The 15,636-nt window shown below is 49.0% G+C and overlaps 8 protein-coding genes across 8 annotated transcripts; 2 read left to right on the top strand and 6 right to left on the bottom strand.

Annotated features, from left to right (window-relative positions):
• Window positions 1-240: 240 nt before the first annotated feature.
• Window positions 241-1,482, bottom strand: LCP9604111_144 (WD40 repeat domain-containing protein; the record flags this gene model as incomplete). Its single annotated transcript, XM_039068459.1, has 2 exons — window positions 241-357; window positions 409-1,482. 2 exons carry the CDS (start codon window positions 1,480-1,482, stop codon window positions 241-243), a joined length of 1,191 nt encoding a protein of 396 aa, XP_038932692.1.
• Window positions 1,483-1,689: 207 nt separating this feature from the next.
• Window positions 1,690-3,609, bottom strand: LCP9604111_143 (uncharacterized protein; the record flags this gene model as incomplete). Its single annotated transcript, XM_039068458.1, has 5 exons — window positions 1,690-1,731; window positions 1,794-2,259; window positions 2,317-3,002; window positions 3,059-3,159; window positions 3,210-3,609. 5 exons carry the CDS (start codon window positions 3,607-3,609, stop codon window positions 1,690-1,692), a joined length of 1,695 nt encoding a protein of 564 aa, XP_038932691.1.
• A 501-nt stretch (window positions 3,610-4,110) lies between these two features.
• LCP9604111_142 (TauD/TfdA family dioxygenase) lies at window positions 4,111-5,501 on the top strand (the record flags this gene model as incomplete). Its single annotated transcript, XM_039068457.1, has 4 exons — window positions 4,111-4,366; window positions 4,416-4,902; window positions 4,983-5,276; window positions 5,333-5,501. The coding sequence occupies 4 exons, from the start codon at window positions 4,111-4,113 to the stop codon at window positions 5,499-5,501; spliced, it is 1,206 nt and encodes a 401-aa protein (XP_038932690.1).
• Window positions 5,502-5,843: 342 nt separating this feature from the next.
• Window positions 5,844-6,746, top strand: LCP9604111_141 (uncharacterized protein; the record flags this gene model as incomplete). Its single annotated transcript, XM_039068456.1, has 3 exons — window positions 5,844-5,904; window positions 5,965-6,179; window positions 6,234-6,746. The coding sequence occupies 3 exons, from the start codon at window positions 5,844-5,846 to the stop codon at window positions 6,744-6,746; spliced, it is 789 nt and encodes a 262-aa protein (XP_038932689.1).
• Window positions 6,747-6,810: 64 nt separating this feature from the next.
• On the bottom strand, window positions 6,811-7,131 carry LCP9604111_140 (uncharacterized protein; the record flags this gene model as incomplete). Its single annotated transcript, XM_039068455.1, has 1 exon — window positions 6,811-7,131. The coding sequence occupies one exon, from the start codon at window positions 7,129-7,131 to the stop codon at window positions 6,811-6,813; it is 321 nt and encodes a 106-aa protein (XP_038932688.1).
• Window positions 7,132-8,165: 1,034 nt separating this feature from the next.
• Window positions 8,166-11,083, bottom strand: LCP9604111_139 (telomere repeat binding factor family protein; the record flags this gene model as incomplete). Its single annotated transcript, XM_039068454.1, has 4 exons — window positions 8,166-8,211; window positions 8,278-9,318; window positions 9,369-10,773; window positions 10,990-11,083. The coding sequence occupies 4 exons, from the start codon at window positions 11,081-11,083 to the stop codon at window positions 8,166-8,168; spliced, it is 2,586 nt and encodes an 861-aa protein (XP_038932687.1).
• A 449-nt stretch (window positions 11,084-11,532) lies between these two features.
• On the bottom strand, window positions 11,533-12,885 carry LCP9604111_138 (uncharacterized protein; the record flags this gene model as incomplete). The annotated part of the gene is made up of 1 exon (XM_039068453.1): window positions 11,533-12,885. The coding sequence occupies one exon, from the start codon at window positions 12,883-12,885 to the stop codon at window positions 11,533-11,535; it is 1,353 nt and encodes a 450-aa protein (XP_038932686.1).
• A 553-nt stretch (window positions 12,886-13,438) lies between these two features.
• Window positions 13,439-15,200, bottom strand: LCP9604111_137 (TMEM165/GDT1 family protein; the record flags this gene model as incomplete). Its single annotated transcript, XM_039068452.1, has 3 exons — window positions 13,439-13,506; window positions 13,565-14,525; window positions 14,595-15,200. The coding sequence occupies 3 exons, from the start codon at window positions 15,198-15,200 to the stop codon at window positions 13,439-13,441; spliced, it is 1,635 nt and encodes a 544-aa protein (XP_038932685.1).
• Between the last annotated feature and the right edge of the window lie 436 nt (window positions 15,201-15,636).

Below are 15,636 nucleotides of genomic sequence, written 5' to 3'. Positions count from 1 at the left end.
GATCTGCTGGTCGGATTTGTGTTGCATTTACTGCCTGTCTTGGGATAGGCATTCCACACTCGTTTTTAATTTGGGGTTGCATGAGCAGACTATATTAGCATTCATTATTTACTCCCGGATGGACTCCGATATCCTTTTCGGAGAATTTACGTTTTTGCCAATGGCATTTTTAAGAAAGTAATATCGAAGATAGTACAAATATTTGAGGATGTTGTGGTTAAACTCTAATCAAACACTAGATTATTTCTGCCTTTGTCTCTTCCGGCTTTCGATCTCATGACCTAGCTCATCGACTAGTATCCGCTCCCCCAGCCGACCAGTTGGTATGGAGTCAGGGGAAGCGCCAAAGTCGAGAATCTTCATAAATCAGCAAATTATGACAGCACATCAGTTTAGATGAGTACTTACCTCGATATAGCTCAGATTCCCACGTTGAACTGCTGCAACGCAACGCTGGGCATCAAACTGGACTTGCCAGACACCGCTAAGGTTGGTGAGAAGATCCCTTTCAAACACACCAGTCTGTATATCCCACAACTTCACTTCCCCATCGGAACCAGAGATTACTTTTTGACCATCGTGCTGGAAGCTTGTGACCGCTGAAGTATGGCCACTCAGCGTGTGCTGGCAATGGCCATTCGCAGGGTTCCAGACTTTAAGCATACTGTCCGCAGCTGCCGACACGAGCAGATCATCTTTCAAATCAAGCAAGCCCACTAACGATGAGTGGCCTTCAAGATTATATAACAACGCACCTGTATCAAGAGACCATATCTTGACCATGTTGTCCATTGATCCACTAATACAGCGGTTCCTCTCATGGTCCAAAGATACATTATAAACCTTGTATCGATGACCTTCTAGCCGGTGCAGTGATTCTCCGGTGGATACTTTCCAAACTCGTACGGTACTGTCATAGCTACCGCTAACCAGGGTATCCCCATGGGCTGCAGTTGCTCGCACGGAGTGTTGATGGCCAGCCAATACATGAATGAGATACGGACACTCCTCGTCACTTTGAGCGGGAGGGAAATACTCCTCGTCGCCAGGTTGAGGGAGTTTCCAAACCCGCATGGTTGAATCACGGGACCCCGAAATTATTAGAGGTTGTTCAGGCATCATCACTGGCGTACCGTCTGGATGCTGGCCAATTTGAACGGGGAGCAATAACTGTACGGTCCGTACTGTGGATGTGTGACCTTTGAACACGTGGGTGCACTTGGCTTTTGCAATGTCCCATACTCGGACGGATCGGTCAGTCGACACAGAGACCAGAGTATTGCCATGGTATTCAAGTCCCCATATACCACCCTCGTGGCCTTCCAGTGTTGCTCGAAGCGCTCCGGTCTTAGTATCATACACGCTGATTTTGGCGTTGTCACTACCGACTATAATCTTGTCGGCGTCGAATTGTAAACAGGTCAGGACATGTCGATTGTGTGCTTGGAAGGCAATATGGGTCGGTTTTGTATTCTTCCACATCAGGTTTACGAGAGCACAGCGAAGGTATTCGCTGTATGTTCAAGGTGAAGAAGTCGGGGAATTGTAAGAAAAGAGAAAGAGAAAGGAAGAGGGGCGGTCCTGCGGGGTATTATTTCGAAAGAAATACATGTATTGACCAAATCAACCTCCCAATTCACCCAGTGATATATACTCGCCTTCCGTTCTCTTCCATCCACCTTGAACTTGCTAAGTGACATGAAGCAAATTAGGAACCTCCCTCTCAATGTACTGCGGGAAAAACGTCAGAGATTCGTAATAGTTTGAGCAACAGACCACATCGGAAGACTCACATCACGGTATTTACCCTCCATTCTCATTCTCAGGAAGCATTTGAAGGGCATTGTGTCCTTGGTGAAGTATTCGAACAAGGTATACCCGGGAGAGCCTTTATCCGACCCCAAGACTGTCGATAGGACCTCGTGGGTAATTGTCCATCCTCCATGGTTCTCTAATCCCAATGACTCAAGCAGGAGCCCGACGTGGTTCTGAAGAAGTGAATGGTCTACCTTGCTCCACACATTCTGCAAGTCATCCGTCAAGGTGGCTGCTCCGGGGGGCAGCGAATCATATCTCACGCCATGGTTTCGCAACGTCGGGACATGCATTCTCACTCCTCCGAAATCCCGCACGGCAAATCCTTTGATTTGACCTGTCCGACGGCAAACACGGGCCACAAGATTCTGCCCATGGCCTTCTAGTCCGATTCCATACTGGACCAATGGGGGAAGCACAAGCTCAAATAGGACCGTAACGTATCTGTTGGTACGGGAATCAGCATCTGTTATGATATTTGTGGCTGATCGTTGCACTTACCTTCGGAACCATTCCCTTTTCTGGGAGATTGTTTCCAAGCTGTACAAAATCTCCGCATATGTACGACTATCTCCACTAGGCTTCTGGGCCAATGCTGCGGCAATGATAAGAGTTTCATCATTTTCCCTAGCTCTGGTCTCCAGGCTATCTCGCAAAATACAAGAAAGGTGGCGCGCCTCGTTGAAATCTTCCTGGCTGCCTGATACAGCTGCTACCTCTCGGAAAACCCAGAGGTCCTTTGGAAGTAAATTTTCCAAGATCTCTGTTTGGACCGGGCCGCCACAAGTTGTCCACGGAGTGATAGTTCGCAGGGCGGAGGTTATCTGGCAAGCCAGTGAGAGCTTCAAGTGATACTTGAACTCCAACTCTGGTCGTATGGTGAGAGTACGCATTGATGCCTGCGCATCGGCACAGTCCGCGATAAGCTTTAGAACGATGGTGTCCGGGAACCTCTGGTGAATAGAGGGTAATTGCTGAGCGAGACAAGGGACAACCACCCGGTCACCGGTTGTTTTTGGAATTTCAAGCTTTTCCAGGAGTGGTTGCAACTCTTGCTCGAAGTGGCCTGTCACACGAAGATTGGCACGTGGAACAGAAACAAATGCCAGAGTTGGGTTGAGCATCTCAGGGATATCCGCGGCGGTGACGGGCTTCAGCGGCGCTTGAGCAAAACACAATCGATGGTACTGTCAATGTCAAAGTCAGAATTTTGTCCAGCAGGTTCGGTATCAAGGGATCCTACGGGATGACTCGGGTGGCCATAGATCAATGTCCGCTCCCAGCTAGCAGATCTATCCTTGAGGCTCAACAATGGCTGGGATTCGCTAATCTCTAGCCATTTCTCTGGATATTTTTAGTACAATGAAGACAGTGTGACATCAATGCTATCTCACCTTGATTGGCCGCTGAATTGCGCAATTCCTGAACGATCTCATCCACTACTCTCTCACTAGCGACGTCACTGAACGAAGTACTCAGGAACTTGAATAGTGTCCCTGGGTCCAACTCTCCGTTCCTGGTATCCGCAATAATCACAGGTGGCTGTAAGCTGTCTGGTCGTACAACAGACACCACGAGATCATCTTTTGTCTCGATGACAGCGCCAGCTTTGATCGGCACCTTGACCAAGGTTCCATCCTGGGGGTTGAGTATACTCTGTAGGCACAGTATCTGTGGCTCTCCGGTCGCAGTGGACTCTAGCTTTGCATAAACTAGTCCTTCGTTCACAATCTCAGCAAGAACACGTTTCGTTGTTTCGAATAATGCTCGATCGTGCCTGGAGAGGATGGTCATGTTTTCTGGTGATTGTTAGGAACTTCAGACGATAAAATGAATATGTTCCCAAGTATTAACTACTTATTCATGTTTTGTCTTTCTTAAATAATCCCAAATAGCCTCGGTAGGCATTTCCACAATAGTAATTTTCATTTGAAGCTTCGCAATTGGCTGCTTCTGTCTGATCCATTTGAAATCCCAGAGCTGAGCTCGGGACTGAATTGCCAATTATCTTGCAGTTTATGTAGATCATCACATACCCGTGTATTTACTCTCGATAGGTCACATTCACCGAACTACAATAATTTACGGATTATCATTAGGTGATGTCGAAGAGTTGGTGCGGGACTGCGGAGTATACGGCCGCACATTCGAGATACGTCCCTTCAGGATCAAAACTGTAAAATATTTCGGAGAGAGATGGATCCTGAGACATCCCATGTAATTATAAAGCATTCACTCTGTTCATGCCCTCAATATTTTGTGCCTCCAACTGTAATACTCCATCTCAAGGCGACCATGGCACAATCATTCGACCAACTCCCTTATTTACCAGATCGCAACGAGTACGACACTCGTATGTTCCGCTATGCACAGGAAGGACCAGTGGAAAAAATCCTTCCTCATGGATTTCCCCAGAGATTGACCGCAGATATGGCCTGGGAAGGAGGAAATATCTCGATGAATCACGCTGCAGGCTCTGAGAGTCCGTACCTGTTGATTTTACAAGCTCCGCAGCTGGTCGAGATAGATGCAGCACTCAAGCATTTCCAAAGTCAGCCAGCCACTCTCGTATTCCTCGCTCAAGACTGATAACTCTGCAGAACTGAATCAGCCAATGGAGACTCTGGACCCGTCGACGTTTCCTCTACCGAATTTGCACTCGATCCTGCGGTCCGCATCAGACAATCTGCACTCAGGCTATGGGTTTACACTTATTCGAGGAATTCCAGTAGAACGCTATTCTCGCCAAGAGAATATGATCATCTATGTCGGGATTTCTTCGCACATTGCCGCCATCCGCGGTCGGCAAGACCATCAATTCGAGGGGCAGCCGGCAGATGTCATGTTGGCCCACATAACCGACATGCGACGCCCCAACGAGGCACAAAACTTTTCCCTGGCAGCATATTCAGATGGCGAAGTGGTATATCACACGGATGTGGGGGATATCGTCTCCCTCTTCGTCCTAAGTGGGCCCGTAAATGGCGGTGAAAGTCTTCTCGCGAGTGCGTGGACTGTCTACAATTCTCTGGCGGAGACCCGCCCCGACCTACTCCGCGTATTGGCGGAGGACTGGCCGATACCCAGGTGTGCAAACCGTGTCGATGATAATCCGATGCTCCAGGGAAAAGACCCAATTTGCTGACGTGCCATTGAACCCTAATTAGTGCAAAACAGCCCGGTCTGATCACTCACCGGCCGCTTTTGTTCTACCAACCTGCTTGCGATGGAGCTCCGGAACGAGTCATCTTGCAGTTCTCTCGACGCTCGTTTTCTGGATTTGGTGCTCGATCCCAGATGAATATGCTAAGCTCTATCCAGGTGGAGGCACTGGATGCTCTCCACTTTCTTGCAGAAAAGTTTCATGTAGCCATGAAGCTGGAGAGAGGCGATATGCAATTCATCAATAACCTAAGCATGATACATGCTCGAAACAGCTATATAGATGATTCGGAAAATCGGTAAGCAGGCATTGGTCGTGTACATATGAAAATTGGCTAATTGAAAACATCCCAAGTCGTCACCTGCTACGTTTGTGGCTTCGCGATCCCCAAAACTCATGGGTCATGCCAGAGCCACTGCGAAATCGCTCTAACTTGATTTTTGACGAAGGTTTTCGGAGAGGCCAGCAGGTATTTCCTGTGGATCCGGTTCCCAGATCGGTGGGAAAGGCTAGAAAAGATTAAATCAACATTCTTAGAAATCTAATAGCCTTCGTACGTGTTCGCCATGGCCAATTACTTCTCTTTGACACCAACCTATCTGTATACCGGGGTATGTTTATGTTGCCGTTGATGCTTCTTGGTCCACAGCCTAGAAATTTAGGACTTTGGAATTTTAGAGTTTTTCTTCAGAGCCGACACATTTAAAGCCCGAAGAGAAGCGTAACGAACCTGGGAGTATCATCAGCGCAGATCAACATGGTCCCACCTCAATACGAGATTTCGATATACTTTTCTAACTGATGCCTAGCCTTGACCTGACTACAGTTTACCTCGGCCTGTCTTGACTCTTGAAAAATACACAATATGAAATGGCTCTGCATCCACGGCACAGGGTCCTCAGCTACCATCTTCCAGGACCAGCTGGGTACGCTTTTTCTGACTATAAAAACCTGCAAGCAAAAATAACCTAACAGTCGATCTGTAGCGGCTGTCACCGCCCACTTGCCGCCATCAAAGCATGCGTTTCATTTCATCGACGGCCCTTTCACGTCCAAACCAGCCGCCGGCCTGGATCTCCGCTACCCAGACGGCCCCTACTACACATGGTGGCTAAAGGCAACTGTGTCTGATATTCGGGCTGCCTGTCAAGATTTTCATAAATACCTTACCCAACACAACAATGTCCCATACGACGGAATGGTATGCTTTTCTCGAGGGTGCCTCCTGATTGCCAGTTATATTTGGTTCCACCAGATAGAGAAGCCGACCGAGCCATTGCCTTTCAAAGCCGTCGTATTTATTTGCGGCGGACCGGTCTTGTCGGTGTTAGAAACGCTGGGAATGACCATTTCTGACGAAGCTCGCGAGTGGGATAAACGGACCAAGCTAGCTCTGCGCGAACGAGCATCCAAGGAAGCGATCCTGAAATGGGGAAGAGACAGATGGACCACTCCCGGGGGAAATGGTGATACTGACCTCCATTTGAATCCGGCGGCCCCAGTTGACCCCTCGGATATATTTGGACTGGATACTGTCCAGATGCCCGAGCAGCTGCGGATAAAAATCCCAACGCTCCACGTTTATGGGCGAGTTGATCCTCGGTTGCCCGCTTCACTGCAATTAGCTTATTTGTCTGAGTCTACGAAAAGATTGACATATCAACACGAGGGAGGACATAATATTCCACGGAGCGCTGCGGCTACCGAGGGCATTGCACGTTTGATAGATGAATGTGCTCAGATGGTGGCGGGATTGGATGTACAATGAATGAAGTTTGCATCAAGATTTTGATCGGATTCGAAATTTCTATCTAACCTAAAGGACCAAAAATCTACTTCTTTCTATCTTTGCGCTCCTGTTGCACTTGTCGCCTGTCAGCACTGTTGCACTTCACACACTCGCTCAACCGTAGTGGGAAGCTGTCAGAATGAATCGGACACTGGACCACATGGCCCAAACGAAGGCATCGTGAAGTCCGAACATGCTCCGGTCGCTTGCTGAGACAGTGATGCTTGTCCGAGATCTTGCCCTTAGGCTTGTTGTCGAGCTTCGTTGCGACCGTCGTGGCGACAGTGTTCTCCTTCAGACTGTGAATGTGACTTCTTTTCTTGCCCCTACCTCTGCCCTTGTTTCTGCCTCTGTCGTTGCCCATTTTGAGAGGTGGAATGTAATAACGTGCGAACAAGTTTCTTGAATGTCTGGTTTGATGCAAGTAGTCGGTTTCTGGTGGTGTTGAATTGATATGGGGAGTTAGACTTAGGAAATACATCTGTTTTTATACAAAGGTCATGTCTCATCTGCTATGTACTGTATAGGAGTTATCCGTAGACGTAGCATCATGTTAGAGTATTCTGTATGGAATCTTTATTTCTTTATCTAGCTGATGCACGCCGAAACTCGTAAAATGAATAACGTTCTTTGGTGGTGAGACACTATGACAGCTATCAATGTCATATATCAAAGACGTGAAAGTTTCTCAACAAAGCAATTGGCAGAACAGGCAGAGGCAGGCAATATGTCATAATCTCTTAGCTTCGTGTTGATTCCTCATACATTCCATACAAAGCAATTGAACTCTTGTATTCTGGCCTTGACTTTGAGTCAGTGTATCCTTTCAGTACAGATTCTATCTGATCTCGGATTTTGTCTCTGTCTCAGCAGTGTAAAACACTTCCCCTGGCTCCATTCTCGTTTCTTTTCCTTGTGGATGGTCATTCTGCAAACGAGCAAAAGCATTGAAAGGATCTTGAGAAGGTTGCCAAATCTGCTGGAAAGGATACCAAGAGGAACGAACACATGGACAATGCCAAGTGGCTGAAAGTATTGCTTTGACTTCATTGCACGTCTTTTGATTTAGAGAGCGTATCTTGTGTGATTAACAAGAGATATTAAAAAAGATGGTCCTTGTAGCGATAATAATGTAAAAGAACAACTCGTTCAATCTTGACAGTACTGAAAAACTAGAAGATAAAACAATAGTAAACAAATCTTCAACAATTAACAACATTTCTTCGTAGAAGAGCCCTATACAAGGCAAAAAAAAAACATATAAGAAAAGCAACAACGAAAGCAGGAGCCTAGAAATGAACGCTCAAAAACGCCATCCCATATGCTCATTGGGTATCTCGATGAACGCTAAGAAACGCAAGAGCAAACACGACTGCTTGTAATTATCAATGCGTCAAATCAACCTGCTGCCTTATCCAAGTTCGGTGGAAGTGTTCGACCCTCTCTGTAAAACAACGGGTTAGAACTGCCGCACACATCACACTAAGGACGAAAAGGTATGATATCTTACCTGAGATATTTTCTCTTCAAATTGCGAGCACGATCTTTACAATTGACCTGAGAACGACGTTCAAGCACGGGACCGCCTTCAGCTGGGGGGCAAGCGTTGTCTTGCTTCTTTATAGTAGCAAAGGCAGTGCCGTAAATTGACATGAGGTGAAGCAAACGTTCATCCTCCTCATCTGTCCACCTGTGGCTGGTCTTCGGAACTCTCCTCCTGGCCATCGCAGCCTGGGAGGCTGCCCACCGACCCTGGGTACTAGGGGGCGGTTCGAGCTGTGCAACGGTGGTCTCTTCATCAGTGGCGGCATCGTCACTTTCAACCGCCTGGATCCTTCGAGAAACTTGCGTCTGGCTAGACTGGTTGTGGTGGAACAATCTATTGATACTTGATTGCGACTGCTCTCCACCAGACCACGCGGTGTCCTGGGGGTGGTGTCGCTTCGCGGCAGGTTCATTGTGTGGAGACTTTTCGACCCTGCGCCTCGGATCGACGTTGTGATTATATTGCTCGAACTCATCGTCTGACCCGTCAGTTGAGTCATCATCTAGGACATCGGCATTCCGATTTCGCTTCCCCAACACAGTACTTTGAGTATCATATTGGCTGATCGGCGACACAACCCTAGCATTATTCTGCTTATCGAGGAAGCGCCGAGCGATCGGGACTGATCGCTGTGGGTTTCCATCTCTGGGCGAATCAGATAACCGAGGAGTGGGATTGTGGCTGACATGACTGATTCGAGCGGAGTTTGGGGGACTGGTTGATATTATAACATCTGGTCCCGGGCCATGGCCGAGATCCAAGTCCTCGTCATTGTTTACGTATGTAGAGTCATCCCCGATGTCTGTATATCCCAGCTCAGGGGATTGTTGAATTTCAAAAGCCTCGGTTGCGCGACTAGCAGTAAGGCCAGGATTAATCACGTGGGCCACAATGCTTGTCTTTGTAGAAATGGTTTGCGCTTGCGATTCGTTCGAGACAGGTTGCTGATGACTAGTAGCCTGGCGTCTCATGAGTGCCGCGAACGAGGCCGGGTCTCGGTAGTTGCTATAGACGAAAGTTAGTAGCCACAGAGAGAGGGAGTAGAGTGAGCATACCTTTTGGACTTGCGCCGTCCTGGATCTTTTGCTGCCGGCCGTGCGACTTGGTCGGAGACACTTTTTTCAGGAACATTTTGAGAAGCGGCACTTGGCCGAGGAGCGTTGTTTTCAGGCAATTTATCCACCGGTACTGTCTGTCCTGCCTGCGTTGTCGTCTCTGCCTGGGGCACTCTGGCTGCATCCGGTGCCATGCTCACCAGTCGTTCTTTCTGAGGAGACGGGGGCACTCTACCTGCATCCGGTGCCATGCTCACCAGTCGGTCTTTCTGAGGAGACGGAGGCACTGTCGATACTCGTCGATTGGGAGTTCCGACCGGGACAGAAGTAAGGCGACGAGGTGTGGATGAGCTATGCACTCTTTCTGACAAGCGTCTGATGTCTTCCTTAATTTCGCTGTCACGAACATAGATCCAACGGGCAAGGTCTCGTTCAAACGACCGCCATCTATATGCCTTTTTCAGACCACCAATATCAACGGAGTCCCACTCAGAAAGCTCCTCGTGAAGTTCATTGAATCTGTCGTTGACGGCGATGAGAAACTTCTCAGGAAGATTTTCAGGGAGATGGCCATCCTCGTCCTGAAAGACACCCGGCAAGTTGAACCCCCGGAAGGAACCGGGGATATCCTGGGAGTAATCTTCGCTGGGAATGAGGTCTATTGCAAAGACCTGTCTCAAGATGGAAAGTGGGCTGAAGTCTTGCTCATCTTGGCGTCTTTCTAACTCCATGATGAAGAACTGTGTGCGGATACTCAAGGCAAGATTGAAAGTAGCCTCGCTAGTATCACTCGCCCCAAGTTCCTTTGGCGTAGAACTGTCCGGAAGGTTGCCCAAGACACATGCAGGAAACTGGGAGTCCAGCTGTTGGATAACCTCCGACTGGGATTCGGTGCCAATGCTGGGGAGGAACATGTTGAGGGTCAACAGAGCGCAATTTGTCATGTAAATATATGTGATTGATGCATCTAGTTGCGCAGGAGAAAGCAAACGACGAGCCTGGGAGACGTCCAATAGGGACTTGCCATCACGAGAAAGAGGACAGTCTTCCAGTTCATCGATCAGCCCTTCCACGAATCGCCTCAATCGTTTGCGATTTGGGTGGCCAGAATCGAGGAGCTTTTTCGACTCGGCTGCAAGGCTGTCCGGGTTGAAGTCTGGGTGAACCAACAGGCTCATGACAAGGGTCGCCTGCTGTTGAACGAACGGCAAGTGAGTCGCGATTTTATCGGCGACTCGAGCATCGGTGACTCGAGAATCGGCGGGCTCCGCATCATTGGGACACAAGGTTGTACCAGACACATTGGTATTACCTTCTTGGTTTTCAGGCGATTCTGGTACCACATCTCTGGGTGCAATAAACCCGATAGGAGGAGCAGAAGGCTCCTCAGCCAGCCCGCTTAACCCTGAATAAAGTCAGAACACATTCAACTGTCAAACAGAAGTGATGGAGGCAACAAGATGAAAGGTGAGGCAACGGGACGAGCAGATGAAAGGATTATGGAGAGAGTTCGCGCATTGAGGAATATACAACTATGCATATGTTCCCTTAATGCGTAGTTGCCTGATCCGCCTCAAGGGCTGCTGAGGCTACACCAAAAAACAACCGGAAAATTACCTACAATTGCGCTCCAACGACCCCTTATTTGGCATAAACGCTGCATTTGCTTCTCGGCTCCGACTTCGCGTCATGCGGGACCCCGTGATGCGTGCCATGGAAGGCGGTGGGCAATGTAGGGCAGGAGTCAAGCCCCTACAAGCCTTGTTGTTATTTATTCACTTTCGCGCGATTTGCTTGAAAATTGATATAACTGGAAAAAAAAAAATATTCGGATGAAACCGAAAGACTTCTGATGGTCGCCTGATGAGATGTGTACGAATTTGATGAAAGAGTTGGAGAATTAAGGGAGCGGAGTGGCCAGATGTCAGGGTTTTCGGGGCTGCGTTACTCGGAACAACGGATTATTTATAAAGCGAGACACGCTAGTCCGTATTAAGTAATTTGATGCCTGTATTATCAGGTCAAGACCCTAAAAACCCCCTAAGCACTAAAAACCCTAAACCCCCTCTTTATTTTTACGTAAAAGCTTGGCGTGAGACCTGAATTTTCGACGAAATCATGTGATCATGGGTCAAATACATTCGAGTTATAAAACTTTAGGACCCTATAGTATCAATTCATGCAGCAGGGAGTTTTTAACAGTCTGCAAAAAGGAATCCCCCTCCGCCCTATCGTAAAATGCCTCATTGTATACCAAGTTCAAACAAAGCTGGTCTCGAAAAGTCCACACATGACACACGCATTGTCTATTGATCATATCCAAGCCGCCCGAGACTCGATCGATGCGAATTCCCCGCTCTGCAGTTCCCTTTTCTCTCGTCACAAACCTCTCGCACACACCGAGGCTGCTGATATCCACATCGGTCGGCGAAGGGATGTCCTTCGGCAAGCTGCGAAGAAGGTTGCATAGCCCAATGGCGTATTCGCGATGCGCCGAAATGTATGCATGACTCAGACCTTTGCGGTATTCGCCATGGTATGCCCTTGCTCGGTCTGACCATGACGACTCGGACGAAACAGGGAACATCCAACCCGTCGTGAGGATTGTGCTGGCATACTGGCGACCAGAGTATGGCCCTGGTAGGAACGGACGTAAACTGTACCGTATCGTACTCGTATAGTGTTTGTTCTGATCCTCAGCAGTGGCTAGTGCATAGTTGGCTCCGGCAATTGATGCGTGTACTGCTGCTGTTACCGAGAGCCCCCGAGCCTTGCAACCTTGCACTACGGCCCTTGTCTCTTGCTCGGTGAGATGAAGACGGCTAATGCGCGTACCACCTGGGGAAGTCTCGGCTGGTGCGCGCGAGGCGATTCCGATGGCCCCAGCGGCATGACCAAAACTTGCAACACACTGCTGGCCTAGTTGCCTATCTTGCTTCTCCGACGTTATGAAACTGGACGATGCCTCCTCAACACACGACGCTAACCGGTCGGTCTCTTCACCCCATGGCAGGGAGGAAGTATCTGCAGCAGACTGCGCGGCTAGGTCAAGGAAGTCGTCCATCAGAATCAAGCCACCGATGCCATCCGTTCTCCAGTGTTGCGAGCGGCCCAATAGCTCACCCGTCTGGGGAAAAAAGGTCATAGTAGCATATGGAACACGCGTGGCAGATGCGATGACTTCATCAACCGTCTTGTCCTCAATCACCTGGAAGGTTTCTGCCGTCCATTTCTCAAGTGCCGTAAGGTCGGGGATATCGTAGACATATTTGGTTTCGTCCACGATATATGCGGCGATCGTGGGGTGCCTGAAACGCAGAGCCCTCCATGCCTCGCGGAAGACGGAGGATTGATTTTCCTTGGCGAGTGAGCCTAGCGGGGTCACCGAGACAATGATGTTGATAGCCCAGTGTTCACGATTGAACGGACGAGCGGCATCACCAACGATCTTGATAAATGTTTCATTTTCGCCAAGTAGACGTTCACATCGTTGTTCGTTCACTTTGGACCATGACATGTTGAATAGTTCGCTAGACCTTGAACGGGAAGATTCAAAGGTTAAATTAGGAATGATATCTACCTCGTATTTTATATTCGCTGATCTCTAGTCTCATACACTGGGCGCCTAATTTACGTCATATCTAGGTTTATTAGAACGCCTTAGAATGGATACTCACGTTCAAAGTATAGCGGGTGGTGGAACTACGAATGTTCATTTGTAGGAGAATTACTCCTAAGACCGAAGAGATCGGCCATCACAACACTTTCTCGACCACATGTGTAGGCTCGTGCATTTCCTCATGTAATCGCATGCCCCGTGTCTCTATGTGATTGGTAGAAAACGACACGTTGATGCATCAACAGACGGTCAAAGTACTCAGAGCTTGGATTTCCATTTTGATGTGAGATTGTGAACCTGGATATTGCGTGGGCCAGACACGTAATTATAGTATTAAAACAGTCGTAGGTATGTCACAAGATACATTCATTCGAATTTTAGACAAAATCAGCCGCCAAAAACTATAACGATAAGTTTCCATGGACACATACAACCGCGGATATGCAGCGCTTCAAAAGATGGCTTCGATGAAGTAGATGACGCCAAACAGAAGGAATGCCACAGCGCCGCCCAGAGTCACTATGAATGTCAAGATTAGCATGTGTCATATATAGGAAAACAAGCAGAGGATACATACCAACACGCATGCTGACCCGGCCAGCGATGGCCCGTCCACCGAGTACGGCGGCTGCGGTGCAGATTCCATGACCAGCGCTAGCTCCAATTGTCACCCACCAGTAGTCCTGGCCAGCTGCCATGGCGATAGTGGCAATCTGACTGCGGTCGCCCCATTCGCCGAGGAAGGTCATGACAAAGGTCTGAACCCACGCGGGGCTGAGAAGTAGGGAAAATAGATTGCTTAATCCGGAAACGACATTGTTTAGCCGTTGTCGGGGCTGGGGAGAAGAGCCACGGGACGAGGACGAGGACAAGCTCTCCGGAGGCGAAGGCAGGCGGTTTCCGGAGCCACGGGTTTTGGGACGGCCTCCAGCGCGACCGGCTTCGAGATTGTGAGGAGTAACCGAGGAACGACGGCGGTTCATACGCAGCTGCTCGTGCTCCTTCTCTTCGAGCTCCGCCTCAACTTCTCGCATCTCTTCACCCACACCTTCATCTGGAGACATTTCACGGCCTTCCTTGAGCATTTTCGCACCAAAGATTAAGAACAAAATGGCAGCCAGGAATTTGGTGAACGTTTTGGGGATAAGAGTAGGAACTGCATGGCCCAGGACTGCTGAAAGAACAGTCATCATAACCAAGGCACTGAATGCGGCACTGAACACCACCAAGCGAGGATGTCTCATCGCCATCAGCGCAGCCACGAGGAAAGTCTTGTCGCCGATTTCAGAGACGAGAATCATGGTGAATGAGAAGACAAGGGAGTGTAGTGAGCTGCCGGCATCATGGATACCAGAGTCGTGGTCGTGATCGTGATCGTGGCCGTGGCCGTGGCCCAACGAGGACGAGGACGAGGAAGAACTCGAAGACGACCCCGGGGTGACTTTGTCGTGTCCAAGGCCTATAGGGTCCTCCTTTGCTGTGCCCGGGGACTTGGGGTGTGGAATATCGTGTGGCTTTTCAGGCAGGTCGTCGGGTTTCTAGATGGACATTAATCCCACTTGCTCAACGAAGGACCTCGGACTCAAGCAACATAAAGAAAGACTTACCCCGAGCATTCCAAGGCTTCCCGGACCCTCCGCAGACCGACTTCCACCCCCGGTTGTTGTGTCGTCGCTGTCGGGGCCCAACTTCTTGGTCTCACTATGCGGCAACGGAGGCGCTTCCTTCGGCCCTCCCGGGACTTTTTCAGATGCCAATTGGCTTTCTTTTCCTTTCTCAGACACACCACCCTCGGTTCCTCGTGTCCCTTCTTTCGGGCCCGCCCGATGCGGATCATCCATCACGCCGCCGTTTGAATGCGGGATCATTTTCCCTTCTTCGGTGCTCAGGTGTTCCGAAGAGGGAATATTGGTATCATATTTGACAGAAACCGGATCAACATCATCGCCTCCCTGGAGACCTGTGCGATCCCGGTCTGCATTGGTTTCCACCCACGGACCAGCGTGTGGTCTGCCATCCTTGCCATCCACGGGGACGTCCGGCGCCCCTTTGGCGACATTGGATGCGACTATATCCGAGTCAACGAGACGAGCATTATTACCCACAGTCTCCCGCGAGACTTTAGAGTCTATGTTGTCATTGTATGTGTCGGCGAGCACGGCCGAAATGGCAGGAAGAAGGAAGAGAAGGAAGGGCGACTGGTTGATCTTCATGATGTTGGCGGTTTCTCCCACAGAACGAGCGAATAAGAATTGAGATTGCGCTTTGAATTTATAGTCCGTAATAAAGCGGAGGAACCGATATCCAAGGTGAGAGAATTCTTCGAGTGATGACACGACACTAAGTCGCGTGGGACGGTTTGATCGACACCGGACAATTTTTCAAGGGCAAAGATGGATATCGAAATGAATGTGGAGTAGTAAGAAAGAAGTAGAAATATTAAGATGAAGTAACTATAAGCAAATGACAAAAGAATTCAAAGCAAAGAAAGAGCACTTGTGTTGAACCTGGTCTAGAATTGCCAAAGGGGGTTTCACACGTGACTGCCCGCAAACGGCCCCTGTAATGGAAATCGGCGGGATTTGATTCACCCCTGGACGCAGTTGGCCATCAACGTAGATGGGCATGGTCTGAATGGAGAACTGTACT

Source organism: Penicillium roqueforti (genome assembly GCF_015533775.1).
Source record: "Penicillium roqueforti strain LCP96 04111 chromosome Unknown scaffold_01, whole genome shotgun sequence".
In the NCBI taxonomy this organism is placed as follows: domain Eukaryota; kingdom Fungi; phylum Ascomycota; class Eurotiomycetes; order Eurotiales; family Aspergillaceae; genus Penicillium; species Penicillium roqueforti.
This window is presented reverse-complemented; position numbering and strand designations above follow the sequence as displayed.